The sequence below is a fragment of the Notolabrus celidotus genome, chromosome 24 (assembly GCF_009762535.1).
Source record: "Notolabrus celidotus isolate fNotCel1 chromosome 24, fNotCel1.pri, whole genome shotgun sequence".
Classification (NCBI taxonomy): domain Eukaryota; kingdom Metazoa; phylum Chordata; class Actinopteri; order Labriformes; family Labridae; genus Notolabrus; species Notolabrus celidotus.
The window spans coordinates 1,739,635-1,764,681 of NC_048295.1; the positions used below are offsets into that span (position 1 = coordinate 1,739,635).

The 25,047-nt window shown below is 41.2% G+C and overlaps 2 protein-coding genes across 7 annotated transcripts; one reads left to right on the top strand and one right to left on the bottom strand.

Annotated features, from left to right (window-relative positions):
- Positions 1 to 753: 753 nt before the first annotated feature.
- Positions 754 to 24,016, top strand: gpd2 (glycerol-3-phosphate dehydrogenase 2 (mitochondrial)). 6 transcript variants are annotated; one of them, XM_034678071.1, is made up of 19 exons: positions 754 to 992; positions 2,556 to 2,644; positions 8,132 to 8,241; positions 9,667 to 9,675; positions 11,246 to 11,417; positions 11,910 to 12,034; positions 12,123 to 12,220; positions 12,305 to 12,468; positions 14,773 to 14,937; positions 15,522 to 15,666; positions 16,185 to 16,378; positions 16,766 to 16,900; positions 16,991 to 17,166; positions 17,850 to 17,981; positions 18,056 to 18,214; positions 18,673 to 18,785; positions 19,020 to 19,098; positions 19,212 to 19,310; positions 21,199 to 24,016. In XM_034678071.1, the coding sequence occupies exons 1-19, from the start codon at positions 829 to 831 to the stop codon at positions 21,322 to 21,324; spliced, it is 2,454 nt and encodes an 817-aa protein (XP_034533962.1). In that variant the 5' UTR covers positions 754 to 828; the 3' UTR covers positions 21,325 to 24,016. The 6 variants fall into 6 exon arrangements, 5 of the variants coding, with proteins under 5 accessions (XP_034533962.1, XP_034533966.1, XP_034533965.1 ...); XM_034678074.1 differs by lacking the exon at positions 2,556 to 2,644 and adding an exon at positions 5,671 to 5,785 and having other exon boundaries at positions 891 to 992; XM_034678073.1 differs by lacking the exon at positions 754 to 992 and adding an exon at positions 5,671 to 5,785 and having other exon boundaries at positions 1,685 to 2,644.
- Positions 2,501 to 5,496, bottom strand: LOC117808366 (nuclear receptor subfamily 4 group A member 2-like). The gene is made up of 5 exons (XM_034678080.1): positions 4,878 to 5,496; positions 4,731 to 4,788; positions 3,685 to 4,502; positions 2,729 to 2,826; positions 2,501 to 2,607 (listed from the first exon to the last, which is right to left on the bottom strand). The coding sequence occupies exons 3-4, from the start codon at positions 4,495 to 4,497 to the stop codon at positions 2,785 to 2,787; spliced, it is 855 nt and encodes a 284-aa protein (XP_034533971.1). The 5' UTR covers positions 4,498 to 4,502; positions 4,731 to 4,788; positions 4,878 to 5,496; the 3' UTR covers positions 2,501 to 2,607; positions 2,729 to 2,784.
- Positions 24,017 to 25,047: the final 1,031 nt, after the last annotated feature.

Sequence of the window (25,047 nt, forward strand, 5' to 3'; positions counted from 1 at the left end):
AATGTTATAATATTTCAGGGAATAAATAAAATATATTTTAATGCTGCATTTCCACCTGAAAATATATGAAATAGCCATAAAAACTGAAGTGAGGTGGTGAAGAGATGGCATCAGCATGCATATTAAATGTCAACAACCATATGCACGATGCTAAATAACTTTAATGCCAAATATAAATGAAATTTAACAATTTAAACTACAAAATATATAACAAAGTGTTTATTTTATTGGCAAAACAATCTTTAAAATACGTTATTTTCCTTTAAAATAAAGTGAAACGCAAAGAAATTTTAAAATAATCAAGTCCAGCAGCAGTAATGTTCATTTATTTATTAAAACATGGACAGTGACAGTTTACTCTAAATCTACAACAGTCTACCAATTATTAGCCTATTATATTCACCACTATATGACTGATTTATGCAGTTTAAAAAATGTAAGGGACACGTTGGTATAAAACTTTATCTACACAGGCTGAGGGACACAAAATAAAAATGTGAAATTAGTTAAACAAGCTCATTGGCTGCCTAACATATACAAATAAAATAAAGTTGGACCATATTATTCAGTGCTTTAAGGAAAAATTCAAATCAAAAACTCAAATTTGGGCTTTAAATGTTTTTTTAATCCAGTGCACAGATGCCAAACTATCCCGAAACGACTGCTGATCCTGAAGCAGAAGAAGTCCGATTTAAAAAGAAACCCGTCCCCTTGTGTATATTCTCTCTTCTCTAAAATGGCAGCGTGTCGAGGAATAACTTATCTATTATTGCAGGCGGCGGCACCAGATCCTCCAGCTTCAGGTAGAAAATCCTCTGAAGTCCCTGGATGCACAGAGTGCGGAGTTCACGCAGTTTTTCCAAAAGTCTGGACAGAGTGTTGGACCAACAGTCCGAGGACCCGTCTCCCTCTTTCAAACACTTGACGATGTTGTTCTGCAGCTCCTCCACCTTCTTTGGCTCCTTCAGTCCGTGCCGCTCTGAGGGACACAGGTATGAATTACACATCACAATATACAGATACAATTTTTAACTTTCCCATTTTTTAAATTTAAATGTATACATAAAATCAATAAAAGTATATCTTATCTTTACAAAAAGATAAACACACAAACATAAAAGTTAAAGCTACTGTAAGGAAATTTTAGCTGGTAATGAAACAGCCTGAAATGAATACTGGTGCCTCCATCTGACCCACAAGAGTAGAAAGATGGATTGGTTATTGTTATATTCCTTTATATGCCCGTCTCCTCTGCCGCAGGGTTGCTGTCAGATGTTTAACAGTTTATCATGAGGCGCATGTTCAATATTTAAAATAAAGGATGATCAAATTCCAGAGCAAAATTAAGGCCAGACTACTTGAATACAGCATCAGTTGGACATGAGCCCTTGGTGGCTATAGAAAACAGAAACTGTTATTAGGCATCTCACCTGTGATCAGGGCGAGTGTGCATATGCAGGAGAAGGTGGACACATCCAGGTTCATCCTCTGCAAACTGGCAGAGAATTCAACAATGCTGTCGATCCACTCCCCAAAGCCCCGCAGGCACTGGAGCCGGTGCCACACCGAGCCATCGCAGAAGATCAGCTTCCCCTCCTCTGGCTTGGATCTGAAACAGAACCACAGCTTTTTCTACAAGTATAAAGAGGAACCTGTCACAGTGCATGCATCCTGCTCTTTCTCAACCTTTTGATTTGAGCCACAAGTACAAAAACAAATCAGTTTCAAATTTTTATCTACCTGTATGACAATCGTAGAACAAAGAGCTCCAGGAACGCTGAGTAGAAGAGGAGGTCTTGATCGTGTTTCGGGAGAGAGGTGAAGCCCGGGATCTTCTGCGTCCAACCTCGAATCACCTCCATCGATCTGGTCAGGAGGTCGTAAAACTGCCTCACGTGCTGAGCGTCGTCTGCCAGAGGACTCCCTGGACTCTCCTTGAACTTTTAAAAGGTCACCAGTTAGATTCATAAACAACAACAGAAAATACCTCCAATTAGAGCCCTTAAATGCCTGCTAACCACACTTAAAGATGAACCAACATCTACCCCTACTTTGAAGTAGTCAAGAAGAGATGGTGGAGGGTTTGATTCCACGTGTGCCCTGACGAGGGCGCTCAGGAGGGAGCTGACAGGTGCAGAAGAGTCTGGGAGAGCTTTAGGTTTGGACGGCAGGCGACCCCGACGACCTTTCAGACTGTCTGTCCTCACCACTGCAGGGAAATGGCAGACGTGTATCAGCTTTTGTTTTACATGTTAATTATTTAAATCACCAATGACTTTGAATTTAATTTTTGCAGTTCTTGGCTTCCCATTTGAAGTTTTTATGTCAGTTATTGCTGTTACAATTCAAGAAGCTTGGGGTGCAGGAGAAAAAACAGTCAGGTTTACTCCACTGAGTCAAGTTTATCCCATGTCTTGGGACTGGACCAAGCTCTTTGTGATACACTTTAGATATGAAATCTGGTTGTAAAGGTTTACCTTCTTTAACCATTCCCACTACAAGGCACTTCTGAAAGCGACAGTACTGACACCGGTTCCTCCTGCGTTTGTCCACAGGGCAGCTTTTGGCAGCCAAACACACGTACTTGGCATTCTTTTGTACCGTTCGCTGCATGAAAAGGAGAGAGGATTCAGATTTATCACAGGTAAAATGAAAACACATGCACTTCATGATCTGATATATTAAGTTTAACAGGATGCCTTTCACTGAGACAATGCACTAGGCTTACTTTGAATTTGAAAAGTTGAATTCTCTGAAAACAGCTGTTTCTTAAATTTGCATTGGTTACGCTTCATGTGAGACCATTGTTTCTCTCCTAAGGCATTCCTGAATAAAATACATTAAAGCAAAACCTTTAAACCTTAAAAAACACAGAACCGTTTACATACGTCTTTTTGGACAAGTTTTTTACTTTACTTGGGTTAGGGGGGTCTTTAAAGAGCATTTAAGCACAGTATTAGTCTCTTGACAGCCAATTACATGGAGCAAAGCTGTTCCAATATGCTCACATTATGGCGACAAATTTGGCTTTTTACATGCCTTTGAGATTTGGTCTCCCTGGCAGCCTTGGGAACCTGTTTAAGATCCTTGGGAAATCCTTCAACATGAAGAACCTATTTTTTGTGTATCCCACTTAAAATAAAAAAACATTAAATGATCCTTTGAAAATTAACAGCAGCACTCCTGCTCCTGTGGGCCATCTGAGGCAGCATAAGGCATTCAGCAAGGCAGACAGGGCAGTCTTGGTAAATACAGGGTCGTGGTCATTCATAATTTGGAGAATTGCCCCCGGGAATCTCCTCCAGAGAAAAGAAAGGGAGGGTTTTCATTCAGGGCACGTTAATGGTCATCTTCATACAGGACATTTGGCCCTAAAACGCTCAAGAGATCAGAACGTGTTTGAGAAGAGCAATGACCAATTTAAGAGGCCAGTCAGAGGTCCCAGTGGAAATTTGACATTATAGCTTCTTGCTCCAATTATAATTTGATTAGATTACAGTGTGACCATGCAGTATTCTGGTGAGGGGTATTTTTTTATGTTCAATTTTGTGTGTTTTCATGAGCAAAGCACAAGATATGCACTCCCTGCCTTGCTAGAAATACTTCTTCCACTTTTCAGAATTAAAAAGACATTTCCAATAGTTTTTCCTACAGCTTGAAAATAAAGTTGCATTGAAAACAAACCTTAAAGAAGCCCTTGCAGCCCTCGCATGTGCGCACTCCGTAGTGCTGACATGCTGCGTTATCTCCACACACCGCGCACAGCCCCTCCGCGCTCAGCCCTCCTCGGCCGTGGGCAGAAGAGGTCTGGTGGTAGTCCATGAAGTGGTGACTGTGTGCGAGCTGAAGAGGGTGAGGAAACCCCACTCCAGGCTGCTTTCCCAAAACTCCGGAGCTGTCCAGCGGCTGGTGCGCCCCGTTTGAGTCCAAACTCATGGACACGTGGAGGGATCCGTCAAATTTCACGTGGTGGCTGCTGTGTGGCGCGTGTTTGAGCGAAAACAGTGAAAATCTGGAGAGTGTGTTTTTCCTGTGAGCTGCAGCCAAATATTCTTGACGAAAAGTGTACAGAGAGCCGGAGTCCTCCCATAAATGTCCAGGTGGAGTCTGAAAGTTGGGTGTCATGTTGTGCGGTGATGGAGAGCGGTAGTAATAAACAGAACCAGGAGAAGTGATCAGTTCCTCTGACTGGTGCGGATTCGGCTGATACCGTGGACACCCGTGCGCATCCTCCACCTTTACGCACGGAAACTCCCCCTGCACTGGCATCTGGAAGAGGCATGGGGGCTTCACGTCGTACCCGGTGCTAAAAGTGTCACCAAAAGGACCAAAGCTTTGACCCGAGGATGTAGTGGAGATTTCACTGTTCGTCAGGTCCATGCTGAACTTGACAAACTCCGGGGTGAGGAAGTCGCAGTTACGCTCTCCGCTGGTACTCTGAGAGGCCAGGCTGGCTCCTGGTGGAGAGGAGCCGCACTGGGTCTGGACGCACGGCATGATCCCTGCAAACATGTGCGTAAAGCAGGCAGAGGAGAGGGGGAAAAAGTGTGCAGGTTAGTAGCTAATGCGCATGTGGAAACATTGATTTAGAAGGATTTATTTTTAAAGTGTCCTTGGAGAAAAATGGAAAAAAATACGCAGAGATTCCCACTTGTTGAAGTTAAGACCTTCAAACACTAAACCAGCTTATAAAAGTTTTAGTTTGCATAAAAACCTGAATAGCTCATTACCTTAAAGCTTTAGGTGACTTATTTTCCAGAGGATGTTTGTCAGCCTCTTAGACTTTCCCTGATGTAAAACAAAAACTGTCAGAGAATTACTTGCATGCTTTACAAAAGTCTTGAAGATTTGGAGAGAAAAAGAAGTAATTCAAATACCTCAGACCTCCATCCAGTGCAGGAGAACAGGGACCAGTAATTCCATCTCTTGCGGATCTATGAAGCTATAGCTGAAACAAGAAAAAAGTCCACTCGCTGTCTGGAGAGCACAGGAAATGAATGCTCACTTCTCCCACTTCTACACTGGCTGCCAGTGACACCGACAATGTGCTTTTGTTTACGCAGTGCGCACCAGTGTGCCAAACCCTATTACGCACAAGACCCAAGGGGGAGGAGTGGTGTGTGTGAGGGTCATTGACTGGTGTTGGCATATAAAGTGGATCATGTAATTTGGAAATAATACTTGTAGCCCACTTTTGAATCCCATTAAAGGGTTTGTATTGCGTTTTTTTTATGGATTAAGGTTTGGCCAGCTACATCAAGCAGATTTCTCTTGGCTTTGAAAAAGACTCAAAGTCAAGTCTTAAAAGTAGGCGTCATGTTCAACAGCTGTTCTGTAATCTGTGCTTGATTAAAGAGCAGGATTTCACAGATTATAGACACATCCAAGTGTGAGAAATATTTTTAAAACACTGAAGATATATCAAATGTTAAAGGTTTAATTTTTCTCTTGGCCCTCTGTGTGGAAAAACAAAGAAAACGACAGCTGGTGCTTCTTCTCCCTCTTTATTATTATCCTCAAGGAAGAGGATGAAAGGGAGACCAGTGTTGCGCAATCTTACCTCATTTACGTCAACAGCGTGAACCCACCTTTGCTCGAACGCTATTGGACAAGCTCACACGAGTGCTGCGTTCTGATTGGCTCTCTGACACGTCCCTCTCTGCTCCTCAGCTTCCTGGTTGTAGCTGTCAAACCCAGGCTACGGTTTAGGTAACAACCGATGTCCTCAGTCGCCGCCCAGCATCGCCCCAAGCGAGTTATATTCAGCCACAAAACAAGGAAAGCTGTAAGTGGAAATGCCTAATGTATCACTAACTGTCTTGTGGACATTTTTTTAGTATGTCCAAGTTAGTTTAACCCTGTGTTTGGTTGGCAAAGAGCCAAAAGCGCAGAGCCAAATCTGCGAGTTCTGCTCGTAATTCCATGACAGAAGAGAATTAACCTCTTCTTCTCCTCGGGTGTTATCTCAGAGGACATGCCTTTAACTAATGTGGGCTATGTGGTGATTTCAAACCTTAAAATCAGCTGTTATTTCCTCACAATGTTGGCCTGTGTCTTCCAGTGGAGGTGTCATTTTAACACGTCTTATTTTTACAGCGTAAAGCGCTTAGTCGTGACTGTTAAGACGAAGCTAGCCACTGGTGTCTGTGAGAATCAAGGTTAGAATAACGGCCACTTCCTCATGCAGTGATAGAGAACAGGGCCATAGCAATAAAACTAGAATCAAACAGTGTATGGATATACTACCACCTGCTGTTAAAGAGGAAACCTGCTGGGATGGGTTTATCGCTTTTACGCACGGGGATCCCAGTTATTCTTTGGGAATACACAGAGCTAAAAATAGGCAAAATGTCAATGGGCTTCGTCATGTGGTTCTAAAAAAGCAGCCCCCCTTTACCACCAGAAAGCCCCCTCTTGTGCTGACTCATAATGAGTGTGTAGGCTAAGTGAATGGGAGTGGTGTCAAAGAGGATGAATAGTCATTTTTTTTCTAGTTATAACATGCTTTTACTCAGCTATTTTTTGTGGTTCAGCTGGCTCAGCATCACCAATCAACAGGCCCAAGTCAAAAGTGTCCCTCCAGGCTAATTATTGTCATGTCTGAAGTATTGAACCGACTGTGACAGGGCGTGAAAGCCTGTGGTATGTTACATAGTAGGTTTTGGATCATATATGAGTTAGGAAGGATGACATGCAAATTAGGTTTACATTAGGGCAATAACTTTCTTCAGAGCCTCCCCCTGAGAGAGATTACACAAAAACACATCAGTCTTGCTCACTTGAACTGCTATGTCCAATAATCTCACATATAAGAAAGTATAATTCAGCCAAGCCATGGAATTGCAGCTATGTTGGGGGTAAATTTGACCAAATCTGACCATTTTAGTCTTCTCTTCTGAGTTGGTGTATAATATTTGTTAAATTGAGGATTCCTGTGTATCCTTTAAAAGTCTCTAGTAGTCTTAAATTAAATTTTTTTAATGTATGGTCATGAAAGTCGTATTTTTTCTTGTGAGTGGTCGTACATTTTCGATGGGACATTCCTGAGACACGTCTGAACACTTTAGTGGATGCAGAATAGAGTTCACCTACAGCTTCAGTTCTGTATAACTGGTTATTCAAGAGTCTAATTTGCCTGGAACCAGTCAACGTTTGTACTCATACAGTTTCAGGCATATGCAGGTCTGTCTCTTTGAACCCATTTAAATGTTGCAATAGACTCAAAGCTGAAGTCTTTCTGTTGGACAGTTCGGTCCAAAATTGGGAGAAGAAGTATGACACTGATTTTGATGCTGTCAGTATTTACTGTGACTGGTTAAAGGTCTTTTTTTTTTTTTTTTTACACCAAACTGGTTGTTGACATTTGTGCCATCTGTAGCTGTGTTTTATTAAAATGCATTAGAATCTGCTCCAGTGTATTGCCACTCCCGGGAAGTCTTCATTCAAACCTTTATTTAAATACTTTATTTGGGGCTGCCCCTGATGGGATTTGAAGCCCTGCCAGAGCTGGTGTCATGTTCTGCTCATTATGGTGCACAGGGTCATTATGGAAACATGGTTACAATATTTTGCAGATTCATTGTGTGATTATCTTAATGTCCTTTTTGGAAAAGATTATATATCAGAGCTTCTATAGTGTAGCATTTATTCTCTACTTCCACCATGTCACAAGTGTAGATAGTCTGTCTGTTTTACATCAATACAAAGTTAATACATTCTGATTTTTGCACATCGATCAAGCTAAATAGGACATGCCTTTTGCAATTTGCCATTTCTGACATTTCATTTGCCAAATACCTGATCAATTAATAAAGAATATGTGTGTCATAATTATTAATAATGAAGATGATCATTAGATGCAGCACTAGAGGAAAAGAAAAGGTTTCTCTCTGATAAATAAAAGTTTTTCCTAAGTACTTACAACACGTGATGTGTATACACACAGTGTTTCACTTTATTTGTACTGTCCTCATCCAGTCTGTTTCAGCCTGACTTGCAGCTTTTTGGACCCTCCCTCCTCCCTCTCTCTCTCAGCCTTGCATGCCTCCTTCACATGATCACCTGTCATGTCGCGAGCCTTATAACCCGGCGTCCCTGCTGTGTCTCCTCACTTTACTTTTTCCCTCCACAGGGCCGATGATGGCGTTCAGGAAGGCTCTAAAACGGACAGCGATCATAGGCGGCGGTGCAGTCGCCACAGTTTTCGGCCTGTCGCAGCTGATTGAGTACAAGAAGACACAGGTAAGTGTAATGGAAAGATGTTGTCTCTGTGCTTATGTTGCTTTGCTTTTTTTTTAGCATGAGTCCAGGAATTCCAGTTTTGCAGGATTTGAATTTAGACGCAACAACAAGACTTCTTATTGGTACAATTTGGTTTGTGAAACTAAATGTTTTACTCTTTAGGTGAAAAATCATCAGAAAAACTTTAAGATTTCTCTCTTTCTGACTTGAAAAATCCTACAAAGCGGAGAGGGAGTGCCTCTCAGGGCATGTCCCATCTAGAATTTGGAATGTGCTTTATGTCGTCTGCAAAGTGTGTTTACATTTTTTTTTTTTTAATCAGATGCTTCCTGGCTGTTGAACATGATGCATCAGCTCACAACACTGGACCTTGAAATGCATAGAAATGATGAAATAATTCACTTTTACTTGCCAGTTTTCAAATAGTTGTTGAGCTCTAATGAAATAATAAACTTTGAGGTGTTGTTATTTCACCTCCTGGCCAAGTGACATATATTTGTTGATTAAGTATAACATAGGAATGGAGGGCAGCCTGTTTTGTAGGTGTGGCTATTTAAATACTGGTTTTAGAAACATTCAAACATACATTTCAGAAAACAAATAAGGTGTTATTTCATGGGAATTTATTTGAATGAGTTCAGGATTTTGGGAAATGTTAGTTTGCTAATAAATCATGAGAACCCCTCTGAAATCTGTCTGCATGCAGCTGGCTAACTTAGCTTAGCATACAGACTAGGACAGTTGCCAGGCAGCCAGAGTTCACTTCAGGACCAAGAGACAGTGCGTCCGTGTAAAGACACACACTGGTTTTTAACAAATGAGAAACAACATGTTAAATAGAGTGGGCAGACTTTGTTCTATTCAGACTCAGCCTTTAACACTTTCTCAGAGCTCCATTCTTTGTGTCCAGACTTGAGAGCATCTAAAAGTATCACGTACTCAAACTGAAGAGCTTATATATTCTGCATTTACTTGTTTGAAATATTGTAACTTGTACTTATTTAGCGACTTCGTTTACATCCAGATCCCTATACTCTCCAGGCTGTCTCAGTCTTCAGTAGTTTATTGTGATGGACTGAAAACTCTGTTTCTCAGCATGACTTAGTGACGTTACAGAATGACGAAGACACAATGGAAAACGGGTAATGCTCTGTCACTATTCTCACCTTGTGATGGGTGACACTGAGAGCCTTGAAGCTTGGCTACTCACCATCCTCATGAGCATAAATAGCCACGCAGTGTGACTTTATTTGAGATGGACAAGCAGCTGTGTGTTCCTCCCTGACCTTTGACCTGACGTTGGCCTATTTCCGGCCAGCCTCACAGCTACATACCAGCCTTTATTTGACTGTACACCTAATGTGAACTCTGTTTTGTGTCTTGACGCGATACCTCTGTTTGCACACCTTCGTCCTCTCCACCAAGACTGGATTGGTAAGCAAAGAGTCGACCCTGATGAATGATATTTTCACAATGGTTTATAATCATGCATGCCTCTAATCCCAGTAATTGCACCTCTGATGACATGATCGACCATCTTCTCTCCTCTACAAGGGCATATGGCTTGGAGAAGTTTTCAAGACAGCAGGCGATTGGCTATTAGCATGGGCTGCGCTGTGACTTAACTTGATTACGGGGGCGACACTGGCGCTTAATTCTGCAGCGGTGTTTGTCTGTATGCATCATCAAAAATAGACAATGATTATATCACCGTCTTTGTTTGTGGTCGCAGGCCCGAATTACAAACGCCCGCTTCAATTTGCAAGTCAAATGCCACGCTTGCTTCAAAACAGCTTGATGCAATCATTTAGCTCAACTTCTAAATGGAGAAATGAATAAATATTTCATTAGAGGTGAAATCCCACCTCATCACATCAGAGGGAAGCTGTGCTTTTCTTTTGTTTGAGATTATTTCTTTAAACTAATTATTTTGCTAATCAAACGTTAGAAATCAGCAACGTTCGGAGGCTTTGATGTGACTTTTTTGTGTGTTTTTTTTTGTTTTGTTTTTGCAAAGCTGAGCAGCATGTTGCAGCACATAGTGACGCTTGTCAAACTTTGCACTTCAAGTGAAGAGGAGACATCATAAGCATGCCATATAATCTCACTTTCACAGCCAGGAATGAGCTTCAGCAACTAATCTGTGATCTGAGATTAAGAGCTCATTCTTGGATGTGATGGAAATTAATTCCACAACCTTTAAGGGAATGAATGAATGAATGAACTGTCATTGTGAACACAGGTACAACAAAATTATGTTTTGCCACTCTCTGGTTTTAAAATTCAACAAACAGGAGATAGAAGGAGGACATCAATTAGTTTATTGCTCACTGCCAGACGATGTTTGTCACCCAAAACAGCAGTTCAGAGACACCACATATAGGTCTGAAGTTGTTTTGCCACCACAGGATCATTTTCCATGAGAAATGATTCTCATTGGGGACATAATTAGCTTCAAATCTATAAAAATAACACTAAAATAAATAGGTTATCTTGATAGTGTCATGACTACAAAGCATACAACTTGACCTTAGAGAAATCAAAATAAAAAAACAGCCACTCAAACCTTAGTCATGGCCACTGTCATTGTGACAGCCTCTCATAATCAGGTTATTAATTCAACCTGCCATTCATACATTAAATTCCATCCATTGCAACACAATAATACATATAATAAGGAGTCTAATGCCTTATAATAATCTCATTACCCATTCACATGAAATCCATAATGTATTCAGATGATTGCAAGTCATTATGCATCATATTACATGTAACTTTATGAGTTGATTAGAATGCAGGAATTATTCATGAATACATACACCCTGAAAGCTGCTTATGGTGTGTCAGAATGTGCCTCCATTTAAGTGTTGCTTTGCTTCATGACATTTTATATCAAATTAACATAGAAACTTTTAACATAGAAACTCTAGTCTCCATGAATAAGGTGAACATCTGTATTATTTTTCTCCTTGTGGTAATGCTGTCATATCTGTGTTACATCCAGGCTCGGTTAGCTCATGTGGCTGCAGAAGCAGAGCTGAAGGTTCCCTTCGCAGACGAGTTCCCCTCTCGGCAGGCGCAGCTTGCCGCGCTGCAGAACACCGAGGAGTTTGACGTTCTGGTTGTGGGAGGAGGAGCCACAGGGGCAGGATGTGCCTTAGATGCTGTCACTCGCAGTAAGCTCACTCTGCAGCTTTAATAAGCATCATTCCTCATTATTTAAAAGGTGTTCCACTATAGAGGTGTCCTCGTGTAGCCATGACTGATAGAGGGAAACACCTAAAATGCTGGCAGGAGACCAGCTGGAAGGAGTCCCAGTATGACAACTGTAAAACACACCTGAGAACATCTATCAATGCAAACATGGCATGAAAAGGAAATAATATATGTTTAGAGCATTATTTAACATGCGCTTTCCCACACTGGCCAACAAAGCCTTCATGGTGATACAAGTCAAGTTAAACTTTAATCTGACCACTATCAAACTTCACAGCAAAATCATGTTGTGATGAAACATGGGCTGTCTCTAGAAAGGGGATTTTATTTTCAATTAAATCAAGTGTTAATGTTACTCGTGATTTCCACAGCACAAAGATTATTTATCAGCTGCTCTTATGCCAAATTAGCCAAATTGTTCGCTGTAATTTATTCTGTTTTTTATTTCTTAGACCTCAAAACTGCCCTCGTCGAGAGAAGCGATTTCTCTTCAGGGACCAGCAGTCGGAGCACAAAGCTGATCCATGGTGGAGTCCGCTATCTCCAGAAGGCCATCATGAACGTAGACTACGAGCAGGTTTCTCTACCCCCTTGTTTTTCTTTCATCTTAATCGCTTTGCATGCTCCTCTTTCTTAAAATGTTCCTTTTCTGTCCTCTGAATCAGTACATGATGGTGAAAGAAGCCCTGCATGAACGAGCAAACCTCCTGGAGATCGCACCTCACCTGTCTGCACCGCTGCCAATTATGCTCCCTGTTTACAAGTAAGTATACAAGACATGTGAGGGCGAAAAAGTGTTGATAAAGTTAGACATATTAAATATTAAATCCCTGTGTTTACTCCCAAGATGGTGGCAGTTGCCTTACTACTGGGCGGGGATCAAGATGTACGACCTGGTGGCTGGGATCCAGTGCCTGAAGAGCAGCTACGTCCTCAGTAAGACCAAAGCTTTAGAGCTGTTCCCCATGCTGAAGAAGGACAAGCTGGTTGGTGCCATTGTCTACTACGATGGTGAGTCCAGGTTTCACATGTTTTCAGGAGTATTTAGCTTTAAATTGGATTTTTCACATTAAAGTTTGCATGTGTGAAAGACACGCTTCATGTGTTGATTCATTACTCACCTCTTAGCTGACTCACTATTTGTGCTCTTGCCCTTTTCCTGCTTGTCTCTTTCCTTTAGTAATAGATATGATGGGTTTGCCACGAGGCAGTTGGCCATAATTGCACAACATAAAGCGGTAAACAAGCATCTCTGACTGAAAACCTGCAAAGACAAAGACAAAGAAGTGACACTATCCTAATATCAAAGCTTTCACCTGTTCAGCTGCATCTCAACAGCTGAAATATTAAGAAAAATGTACCTGTCTCAACAAAGATCAGCACTTTTTCTGTAAAGCTTGAAAATAAGTGATTTAAATAATTAAAATCCCCTTGGGGCGCTGGTGGCCTAGCGGTCTAAGCGCCCCACATACAGAGGCCACAGTCTTCAACCCAGGAGTCGCCGGTTCGCTTCCCGGCCGGTCGACAATCTTCTGCATGTCTTCCCCGGCTCTTTACTCCCCAATTTTCCTGTCCTATAAAATAAAGGCAAAAAAGCCAAAAAATATAACTTAAAAAACAAAATAATAATACTAATCATCAAAATCCCCCCTCACAAATGTGTCTGTAAATTCAGCAGAATTTAAACAAACAACTAATTGAAAAGAATTATGTAAAATTGCTCTGACTTAGCACAAGTGATAGCAGGAATTACTGTCAGTTATAATAGATATATCTGCCGCCCTGTGGCCCTCACATCTCCACCGGTCCAGTGGTTCAGGTAAGAAAAATTTACCTGTCTCCACAAAGATCAGCACTTTTTCTGTAAAGCTTGAAAATAAGTGATTTAAATAATTAAAATCTCCTTGGGGCGCTGGTGGCCTAGCGGTCTAAGCGCCCCACGTACAGAGGCCACAGTCTTCGTCGCAGGAGTCGCCGGTTCGCTTCCCGGCCGGTTGACAATCTATGTCTTCCCCCGCTCTTTACACCACTTTTCCTGTCCTATAAAATAAAGGCAAAAAAGCCAAACAATATAACTTAAAAAACAAAATAATAATACTAATCATCAAAATCCCCCCTCACAAATGTGTCTGTAAATTCAGCAGAATTTAAACAAACAACTAATTGAAAAGAATTATGTAAAATTGCTCTGACTTAGCACAAGTGATAGCAGGAATTACTGTCAGTTATAATAGATATATCTGCCGCCCTGTGGCCCTCACATCTCCACCGGTCCACTGGTTCAGGGTGAACAAAATGTGTTGACAGGCTGGTGGACCGCCCTCTTTTTTCCCCCTTGGCGGTAAAGGTTGTGTTCCCTTGATGAATCAAACATATGCTCAGTGTCCAGCTGAGTGCGAGGAACTCTGCGCTGATGGCGTGCTGACAACCGGCTGACATTTGTTTATATCTTTGCTGCTTCAGGAGGCTATTAGTGTTTTTTTTTCTTTCTGGATTTATTGCAAAAACATATTTAAAAGTTGTTATTACAAAAATGAGGTCCCAAAAGGAATCACCCTGAATAAAAAAAGAGTGCTCCTACTTTGGTTTTTAGTTATTCACATGAAATAAGATTAAAGTCTTATCATAACCAACATAAGCTGCAGTTTCTGTAAAATAGAAGTGGTCAGATATTCTGAATTTACTGCAGGCTGGAAAAAGGCAAAAGGCACATCCTTGGTGCAGAGCAGCATATGTTTGATTTCCACCTCCCCACCCCTCCTCCATCACCCTCCATCATCTGCTCTGAGGGGGAGGGGATGATGGAGGGGTGGTGGAGGGGTGGAGCGTCTTTTCTCCAATTATGCCGTCTGGAACAATCACGGCGGTGACATTTCGAAATCTGACCTTCTCTCCCGGCGGTGTAGAGCGCAGAGGAGCGTCGTTGTCGGTCGGGGCGGCTGAGCAGCAGCAGATATTTCTCCGGATGCCTGGGTGACTGCTGCTGCCACCGACAACAACAGGAGGATGTTTTTTATTCACACAAACACTGGACAGCAAATGTGAAGGCCTAATCCTGTTATTCAGAATTGGCTGGGAAGTATATTTCTGTATGAAAAACAAACTGTAGTGTGTTGGTGCTGCTGGAGGTACATCAAAATCACTTATTCTGCACAGAAGCCCACAGACAAAACCAAGCATTTAGGGTGTGGGATGAACAAGCTCCTTTATTAAACTCAGCCAGCAACAATCTCGATCTCGTTCCACCTAAAACTTCTAACATGAGTCAACGTTTCCTTCAAACCATCATCTGCATACTCTTCTTCGTCTCACCAGGGCAACACAATGACGCCCGCATGAACCTCGCCATCGCCCTCACCTCTGCCCGCTACGGTGCTGCTGTAGCAAACTACACTGAGGTGGTCCACCTGCTGAAGTCAAAGGACCCTCAGACCGGAAAGGAAAGGGTATGTGGAGCCCGCTGCAGGGATGTTGTCACAGGTAAGACAAGCAGCTTGATCACAACTTAGTTTAAAATGTAACAATTGTTAAAAAGAGAGACGGTCCGTGATGTGAAGGATTCCTGTTTTGAGTTGATAAAAAATGTGCACGTTGTTTTCTGCTTCCACAATCACACGTCTTTATGTTTTCTTTGACTCTTTATAATTTGCTGCACACTTGGTGATCATATGCATATTTATCTTTAAGGAGGACGTGTTTGTTGAATGTATTTTGTGCTGGGTCTTTGCATATTGCTGTGTGTTGCAGAGCACATTGTATACTCTGCATACAAAGTGCTACATAAATAAAGGTATCTACAATTTAAACATTATTATTTAAAGTGTCACCTCATGTATAGACATCTCTTAAAATGATGGCAGTCTGCAGTAGGTGATGGACGTGGAGCAGAGAACAGTGTGCAGATATACTTCATTTTCAGTAATAGTTATTATCATTCCTCTTGATTAAAATTTCCTCTTAACTTTTCCACTCTTTCCTCACAAGTATGGTCAGAAAAATCTACCTTGAAGTCGAGAAAGTTAGGCCTTGCTGTTTTTTGATTCCTTATCATTCCCCTCACACAGGGAATGAATTTGACGTGAAAGCAAAGTGTGTGATCAACGCCACCGGCCCGTTCACAGACTCTCTGAGGAAGATGGACAACCAGGAGACTGCAAACATCTGTCAGCCTAGCGCAGGTGTTCACATCGTCATCCCCGGCTACTACAGGTACCACACATTTATGATATATCCTTTAAAAAGGTGGTATTAAAGTTGTGGAGACATTTCTTTAGCTTTTCATCAGGTATTTGGTATTTTAAACATTTATTCCTCAATCTGATGTGTAAACACCAAGCTGGCTAAGCTATTAGCTGACATATACTTCATGCACAGGACAATCTCGTCTGGTTAGGATACAGCAGAGAAATAGAGTGGGTTTTGTTGAAGTCGCAGGGTTTTTAAAGTTCATCCAAGCTTATTGAGCAAAACCCGAGGGAGCGAGAGCCCTTTGAACAGCGGCAGAAATGCCAACCACCTAATTCTCTTCCTCCTGCCACTATCTGTCCCCTCACCGCCTCCTCTTCCTCCCACATATTTCCCTTTCTGCCTATTTTCTGCTCTTCCTCTCTAACTCCACACTTTTTTCTGCTGCCTGTTTTCCAAGAAACTGTAAAGCTAGTAACACATTATGGTTACAACTCATGCTACTATAAAAACCCCTCTTCCTGTTTTTTATTGCCCCACAGTCCAGACAACATGGGTCTCCTCGATCCAGCCACAAGCGACGGGCGCGTCATCTTCTTCCTGCCCTGGGAGAAGATGACCATCGCCGGGACGACCGACACGCCCACCAACGTGACAGCCCACCCAATCCCAGGAGAGGACGACATCAACTTCATCCTGAGGGAGGTCCGCAACTACCTCAGCCCTGACGTAGAAGGTAAAGACGCATGATGTGGTTACTTTATTACAAGTAAGAAAACCTCATTCATCCTCCCCTTGACATTTGTATTAAGATTTGTAAAGTTCTTTTAACCAAGCCTCCTCAACAGCTTGTCTTGTGACTTCTTTGAAGTGTGTAGATAAGGATGTAGATGAATAAAAAAAGGGTTGTGTTCTATTTTCCATGGACAAACGAGAGGAGTTATTAGACAGTGTCTGAGATAAAGTAGAGCAAACTGTACAAATTTATAACAGCGGCTTACAGCAACAAGAAAAGGGCTTCAAGAACAAATGTTTCATAGATAACTATATGACTGTACATCTAATAAGAAGTGTTGTAAATGAATGTGCCGTATCTTGGTTGTGGTGTTTGTTTAATCCACAGTGCGTAGAGGAGACGTGTTGGCAGCGTGGAGCGGCATCCGTCCGCTGGTGACCGACCCAAACTCCAAAGACACTCAGTCCATCTGCAGAAACCACATCGTCAGCATTAGTGACAGCGGGCTGGTCACCATCGCCGGTCAGTCAGCCTTTAGCATTAGTTCCTGAAACTAGTTCATCTAAAACTTATTATTCAACACTTCATGATGATTTGATTTTGTGTTTCAAGGTGGGAAGTGGACCACCTACAGGTCAATGGCTGAGGAGACTCTTGATGCAGCCGTCAAAAGTCACACCCTCTCAGCTGAGCCCTGCAAGACTGTGGGTCTGATGCTGGAGGGAGCGAAGGGCTGGACGCCGACGCTCTACATCCGCCTGGTTCAGGACTACGGGCTGGAGAATGAAGTAAAAAAAAAATCAAATATTTTGGTTTAATAGCATTAGACAGGATAAGACACACATTCATCTCCAAACAAACCTTTAAAAAACTGTCTCTCACACACACACACACACACACACACACACACTGTCTTCTTCAGCGGCTGAGCTGACATTAAAGCTGCTGCTGTAACAACGCTGACATTTCTGCTACACAAAAGACTGGACACACGTTGAACTGCACTGTACACTTTTATCAATGGCATTAAGTAAGGGCACATTGATTTACATCTGCTACATGCCTTCTTTCCAATAATTAGGCTGTGCGTTTTCATTAAATCCAATAGAACATAGTTTCATGAAGAAGAAATACCCGTGCAGTCTACTTACTCCTCATTAGAGCCGTTCTGCACCGATATTCCTAAAAGGTCACTGTTGATATTTGGACAGCGTTTGCCCTTTCATATGATCGGCACGCCAACCATCTGAATAGCAAATCAGCCTCTCGTGCTCTGTAAACACATGACAACTCGTTGTAAAGATGCCGCTAAATGCTTAACTCCGAAGAGGTGAAATCACTGGCGAAGACCAAGACCTGCTGCTTCACTCTGTGTTGATAATTGACTTGCATTTACTGTATATATTGAAAGCAATACCTCTGAATAAACACAATTTAAAATCTTAACACTTTTTATGTTTCAATCACACAGGTCGCTCAACACTTGGCCTCAACGTACGGAGGGAAGGCGTTCGACGTGGCCAAGATGGCTCAGGTCACCGGGCAGAGATGGCCGATCGTCGGGAAAAGATTGGTGTCTGAGTTTCCTTACATCGAGAGCGAGGTGAAGTGAGATTTCATCCTGCTCATATGCTCTTTTTTTTGTTTCCAGTCCACCTCATGTGTTTCCTCTCTCAGGTGCTGTATGCAATCAAGGAGTACGCCTGCACAGCCATCGATGTGATCGCCAGACGAACACGTTTGGGCTTCCTGAACGTGCAGGCAGCCGATGAAGCCCTGCCTCGCATCGTGCAGATCATGGGGAAAGAGCTTGGCTGGAGCGAGGAGAAGAAGACGGTACGAGTCTTTTATTTTCACTCCTTTATTTCTATAGTTTGTCCAAAAGTTCCCTGCATGTATTATGTCATACAATGCTTGAATCCCTGGTGGGATTTTTGAAGTTGTGATATTGTTTCTTCTGCGATCAGTGCACAATAGAAAAGGTCCACACCCTCTATCCCCTCAGAGAAGAGCCTCTGTATCTGTATGAAAGAGAAGAAGTGATATGTGTGCGCATGAAAGCTGAACTCTGAACTATTTTAAGATCTTATTGTTAACACAGAACACAGAGAACTCTTATAGCAGCTTTGTACAAAAACACACATTCAAGACTTCTGATGGTCTCGTGATTACATTTGATAAAGGCTTTTTAGATCCTAGACTTTTACTTGTTTCATTAAAGCTGTCCTCTTAAGTCAGATATTTATATTTTAGAATAATCTTAAATTGTATTCTTCTGTTAATGTTTCCCTCAGGCGGAGCTCGATGCAGCTAAGAAGTTTTTATACCAAGAAATGGGCTACAGGTCTCGTTCTGAGCAGCTGACTAAGACGTCTGAGATAAACCTGGACTACCAGGAAGTCGTCAGGTAAATGCTTCCCCTTCTTTTAAAAAATAACATGCTAACTAACAAGTTTTTACGCCCAGTCTTGCTGCACAGAGAGCAGCCTTTTTGTCTTTGGTCTTTCTTTTTTTTCCAAGCAGTTTTATGACTTAGCAGAGATAAGACTTCCGTGAGAGAAATTAGATCATAAAATGTAAAACTTAAACCTGAAAACTGTGTGCCACTAAGTGACCCAATCTTTTATGATCTGTGTTCCAGGTACAAGAAGCGTTTCCATAAGTTTGACAAAGAAAGCAAAGGATTCATCACCACCGTGGACGTTCAGCAAGTCCTTGATGTGAGTCTGCTGTCATCTTGCCCCCCTTACTTCTCTTTCACTTCTTTGTATTCCTCTTTCATGCCCCCTGATTTCCTTGCTGATATTACTGCTCTTGTTTTTTGCGTCTGCAGAGCATTAACGTGCAGATTGATGAAAACGCTCTCCATGAGATCCTGAATGAGGTGGACCTGAACAAAAACGGACAGGTGGAGATAGATGAATTCCTGCAGGTACGTAACACCCACACAAACCGTGAAGACATCAGCTAAAGATCCCTCCCATATCACATATTCATATCATCAGATACCTCATTTTTCATTACAATGTCCCAGCATGCTTTGCAGTCAGGGCAATGCAGGGATTTTTGAACAGTCGTTTCAGGTTTTATTCTAAAGCTCAACGTCACACTGTCACCTCAGGTTTTTGTAGAAGATAATCACTCTGAGTTCTCCTTTTCCCCTGCTTCTCTTTATGCAATAAATCACATTTCTAATAGTGCAAACAGAAAATGTTTATTCAGTGAAGACTTGGACTCCATTTTAGAAAATGAGAATATTTTGGGACAAGAATCTGCGTCACAGATGTTCTGTGATGTGTGGCCTATTAAAGGCTAACACCTCTGTCAGTACCTGCAGAGCAAACAGGACTCAAGACATGTGGATAATAGAAACCCAGGGGAACACCATACATTACACACACACTGTCTTGCACACACTTGTTTTATCCCCCTCTGAATTTTCCAGTTTGGAGCTCCTCTCTATTGTAACTTTGCTGTCTTGCTTTATAATGTGATGGACTTTTATCTACATGTTATATCTTGAATTTTTAACATACAGATCATATTTCCAGCTGGCATTGTCTGGTATTATATTCATCTCTAAAAGTACATTTGTGTTATAAAAAATAAGTCAGTGAAAACATCAAGAGTCCTTTGTCTTTCTGCTACTTAGAATTACTCGCATCTCTTCCTCCTCATACCGGTGAATAAAAGCTGCAGCATATGTTGACCTATTGTTAAAGAAAGAGACAATCCTCCACCTCCTTCAAACAGAAGGTGTGAAGTCTTAACTGGACTGGATGAAGCTAATTAAAGAGGAGAGTCTCCGACAGCGGCTCGTGTAATGAGGCCTGAAGTGTGTCCGATAAATTACTTTCTCACCTGAGTCCAGAAAAAGTCATTACATGAGAGCTCGATGACAGTCGATAATTTAGTCTTCATTAGTGTGTCGGCCTCTGTGTTGAGGGAGCAAGCTGCACGATAAATCAGCTAAGAGTTCAAATATCTTCTGACTGCTGTCATATTTTTGTAGGTTCTAATCTTGTATCTCATGCTCTTATGCTGAATGTGTGTTTCTGCTTGTGTGTATCCGTCTGACCTGGACATCAACGACTTAGGGACGACCAACAGGTAGAGTGCATGATGGGAAACAAACACTATAACCCTCTGGAGCCCGACGTCTACATTAAAAAAGGGGATTTCTCTTATTTAACCATAAACCAGGAAGTTACATTAACTCTATTAAAGTCCTGTGGTGAACAGAGACGACCGCGGGAAGGGCTGAAGGGAAAGAAACACCAAAAGTGTTGAAGCTGAACCAGAAAACCTCTAAAGATTTTACTGAAAGGATGACACTGTGATATTTTGTTTTTCCTCTCGTCAAAAATCTGCATTAAAGACCAAAACAGAGGAGCAGTGATGCCTCTAACATCTGACTCTGAAACGATGGAGACATCGTTTGTTTTGGTCTTCAGGGGAGTTCTTGACAAACAGAAAAATATAGAATAATACTTTCCTTATCCTTAAACAGCAAAATCAACTCAGAAATAGTTAAAAGTGATGTCTGGAAGCAAACAGGTTGGAGTGCTTTGTTTGTGGAGTATATTTCATTTCACAGCTCTAGTTCAGCTTTAACACACAAAGAAACATTGTTGGTGTTGGTTTCATTTCTAATTGTTAAAGTTGGTGTTGAGAAGGTGATCGTCTGTCTCTAAAACCTTTTATTGTGGGTATTATTTTCCTGTAAAGGAAAAAGGTTCCAGCCTCCATTTGTTCTGACAGGTTAACCTTTATTATTCATACAGTATGTGACTTTATGTTCTCCTCTGTTTCCTGTGCAGCTGATGAGCGCCGTGAAAAAGGGGCTTCTGTCTGATAGCCGTCTGGCCATCCTGATGAAATCTGCGGAGGAGACTCTTGAAAAGAGAGGCCCGGTGACGGTGGACCGGAGCGGGGGCGGAGTCTAAGACCAACAAGAGAGATTTGTGGTCGATTGAAAGGTGGTGATGGCGAATGCAAATCACTCCATTTGAATAACAATAACGCAATCAAGCACGCAGCAGGATGAATTCGGCCAAATCAGCGTCACTCCTGAGTGTTTGGAGTGAAATCCAATCTAATGATGGAGGCGGAGGTTTCTTTTCTAACATCAGGTGCCTCTGATTTTACACAGCACACAGCTCATCCTTTTTATATCGTCTTTTAAACAAACTTTGATATTTTAACCATTTCATTATGTCTCTAGATTCTCCAACTCTCCTTTTTAAAGTGATCGACTCTGATTGTTGAGGAAACACTCTCCTCAATGCGATGCAGCTTTCTCTGACGGCAACTAACAACACTTCTAGCTACGCTGTATTTTACAGGCCCATCTCTTCCTTACAGTTCTTTAAAAGTTTCCTGGAAAAATAAATAACTCAGTGCCAGTTCTAGCAGATTAGACAGTGTTCACAACACATAGAGAGGCTGTGGAGCTCTGTTCTCTTGTAGTCAGTGAATCAGTTAGTTTTCTAAGAATGCTATAAACTTTTTACACATGTTTCCTCAAAAGAGGAAAAGGATGTGTGTGTAAAAGCTGTTCAAAGCTTGTTTTTAGAGATTGTTTTGTACCTTTAAGAATAACTGAGTGTTTTAACTTTTATATGTCAGAAAAAAAATGAATGTTAAAGTGTAAATGATGTCAAGAGCTCCATAAACATGGTTTGTACTTGTAGGGTAACACAGCCCTGACACTTTTAGTTTACCTGCTTGTTTGTTACTTTAAAACACAGCAAGAAATCAAACAAGTGTCCATGAGTGTGCAGCTACTGATCTTACTCTCAGAAACATTAGCTTATAAAGAAAGAGTAGATCTAGAAACTCAATCAGAACATTTAGAAATGTTCGTCAGAAATCAGCATCAACATGCAGACATCATCACTGTGATTACCAGAGCAGATAATGTACCATTCCTTCAGGATGAGGTGTGTTAATATGAGATCAGGTTGTTTATTTAATATATTTCACCTCTTATAAGTAACAAATCACTAATTCTTTCCAGGAAACTTTTGATCAGACTTGTAAGAAACAATGGACCCTAAATTAAATCTTTAACTAGCATTTAAATGCGACTTTTCTGATCATGATACCGGTGTTTGTCTGGTGTTATGTAAAGGTTCCTAAAGCACTCCGAGATGTTTCTGATCTTGGGTAAGTTTAAGGTGAATCTAACATACATCTTCTTGCCTACTGTATTTTCCATCTATTGCACTTAACCACTACTGACTCTGAGGTTTACACCACAAGGTTTCAGCTTTAGCGTTACTGAGGGAGATGTTTTTAACAACTGCTGCTGCTGCTCTCTGCTTTCTGTGTATGTTTCAAATAATTTATTCTTGCTCGCTTTTGTCTCTGCAGCTGTTTACTGACAGACATAGAGGATTTAGATCTAAAAACAGGATTTCAAAGGGATGTTTTATTTCTATTTGCATGCTAAATGTTTGCCCTAAATAATGTAAAGATAAATCTTTATTTTTATTACGGTTGTTTGAAGTGGATTTAGTTCTTTTGTGTCTGTGTTTGAGAGAAATCTGCTGTATTAACGCACATCCAGTCTGTCTGCAGCAGACTGGTATATGATATATAGATATATGGATACAAATCTGCACTGCATGCTGTTAGCTTCTTTAATGTGATAAACATTGATTGAAAATGAAAGGCAACGCACAAAGTGAATGTATGATACGTGCCTTGATGTGCCTATAAGACATTTTCAGTTTGCCACACTCCATGTAAACAAACACAGGACGTTATATTGTTGAGGATGTAAAGATATTTAAAGACCAGATGTTATAAAAGGAAAGTATTTAAGATGTCTTGTATGTTAGTGTTTTTAAGTAACAGAGAGTGCTGCTATGTTGAAGGAGTTAGAGGAGGATTTTATCCAAGTTTGATTTAAAGATGAGTGGAATCTTTTTCTCCTCTTGATTTGTAGATTTGTTGTTTCCTACTCTGCTGTGTTTAATGCAGTACTCAAGTTTTAGACCATGTTATGACACTAAAGGCAATCATGGAGCTCCAACAGAAAGGAGTGAACTTCCTCCAGCATGGCAGCACTTTCTCTTTCTCTGTTGCTGTATCTTTTATATTGTAAAAAACAAAGTGTGTGTTAATGCAGACTGCGCTTCCTTATGGCCTTCGTGTTCTGATTGATATATGATCATATTTTCTACAGACTTCTTACAGAATCATTCCACAGGTATCCTCACATTGTAACTGTTACTGACATGTTTGTGTGTGTGTGTGTCAGTGTGTGGTCATGGAGGGGTTTAGCCACAAAACCCTCGTCTTGATGTTTGATTGTCTCTTTTTGGATGAAATTACAGCTTTATCCACGCTCAAAGAGAATCAGATAACTTCTTTTTACTGTTCCATAAGTACTGTAAGAAAACGGAGAGTCAAACTTCAGGTTTAAAAAAGGAAACAGAGCAATTATCTCATTAAATGTATCTGGTTGCTGCAAGCTTTGTGTGGACATCATTCACCCGAGGAGTCAGAACATGTGACGACATGTGAACACCCCAGCATGTTTACTGCATGAACTCATCTGTAATATGATTTATGTTTTTAATTTTTCTGATTTAAAACGACGACTTAAGTAAACTCCAACTGTTTAACCTGTCTTGTTTAGTGTCACCTGTTATCTTATAGGTGTAAAGCAGTGGTTGTGGTGTAACTGTCCTTCTATCCTTGTGAGAACTGATCTATAGAAGAAGACACACATGCTGAACTTCATCCCTCCAAACTGGGTAAAAAACATCCTTTTTTTCCTGTAAAGGTCAGCGCGATGTTTGAGTGACAGCTTTAAGTCCTCGCTCATATTACACTCTGCTGCTTCCTGGGAAAAGGCCGAGAGAGAAACGAGGGGAAGTAATTAATTGTAATGAATAATGCGACAAATGTGGTTAGCATATGACCGCTAATGCTCTTCTTCTTCTCTGGGGGATTAAGGACGCTGATGGCAGCCATGCTGAGGTGTCTGCTGCACACTAATTGAAAAGTGAGGATGATGGGGATGGTGTTAAATACTGTCTTGCTCCAAATTGTCTTAATTATTTGTACAAATGAAATCACGTAATGACAAATAAGACTGTAGCCTCAGAACTTGCAGGGTTTGCTGGGAGATCATGGTTCATTTTATCCCTCCTCATGCTCAAGTGTCAGTGTTGGTTATTAGAAACTGATAAGTGGAAGATGATCAGAGATTCTTCTGCTTTTTCCTCAGACAAGTAGTCTCAAAATAATGATATTTTTATGATTTTTAATTAGAACTGTGAGTAAGAGCACTGGGGACCACCAGGCCCCACAACAACTCGACAAACCCCTCACTTATTCAGCTGATAATCATGGTAAATAAGAAGATAATTAACAGAGAAATTAATCACATCCACCTCCTGTGAGGATGTAAAAGTTCAAATATTGGTATGGGGAGGGCACAGGGAACTGGTTGAGCACCAATCATTTGTTGGTTTCTGATGTATATTTAAGACTAATTGCAGAGAAAATCATTCAGTGAGGAGGATGTTTTTGAAACTTCAAGCACAGAAATCACCATCCAAGGTTCGGTTTGTGAAATGAAAGGAAAAGAGGATCAAAATGCCCTGGAAAAACGAGAGAAATCTCTTTGAGGGGAGAAATAATGGTTTAAACCT

Excerpts from the sequence above, each read along its gene's own strand:
- gpd2 (XM_034678071.1), top strand. The coding sequence starts at position 829 with ATGCACAGAGTGCGGAGTTCACGCAGTTTTTCCAAAAGTCTGGACAGA. Across the intron at positions 12,469-14,772 it reads TGCCATTGTCTACTACGATG|GGCAACACAATGACGCCCGC; the intron begins GTGAGTCCAGGT and ends TCGTCTCACCAG. Across the intron at positions 17,982-18,055 it reads TTCCTTACATCGAGAGCGAG|GTGCTGTATGCAATCAAGGA; the intron begins GTGAAGTGAGAT and ends TTCCTCTCTCAG.
- LOC117808366 (XM_034678080.1), bottom strand. The coding sequence starts at position 4,497 with ATGCCGTGCGTCCAGACCCAGTGCGGCTCCTCTCCACCAGGAGCCAGC. Across the intron at positions 2,827-3,684 it reads GCTGCAAGGGCTTCTTTAAG|GAATGCCTTAGGAGAGAAAC; the intron begins GTTTGTTTTCAA and ends TATTTTATTCAG.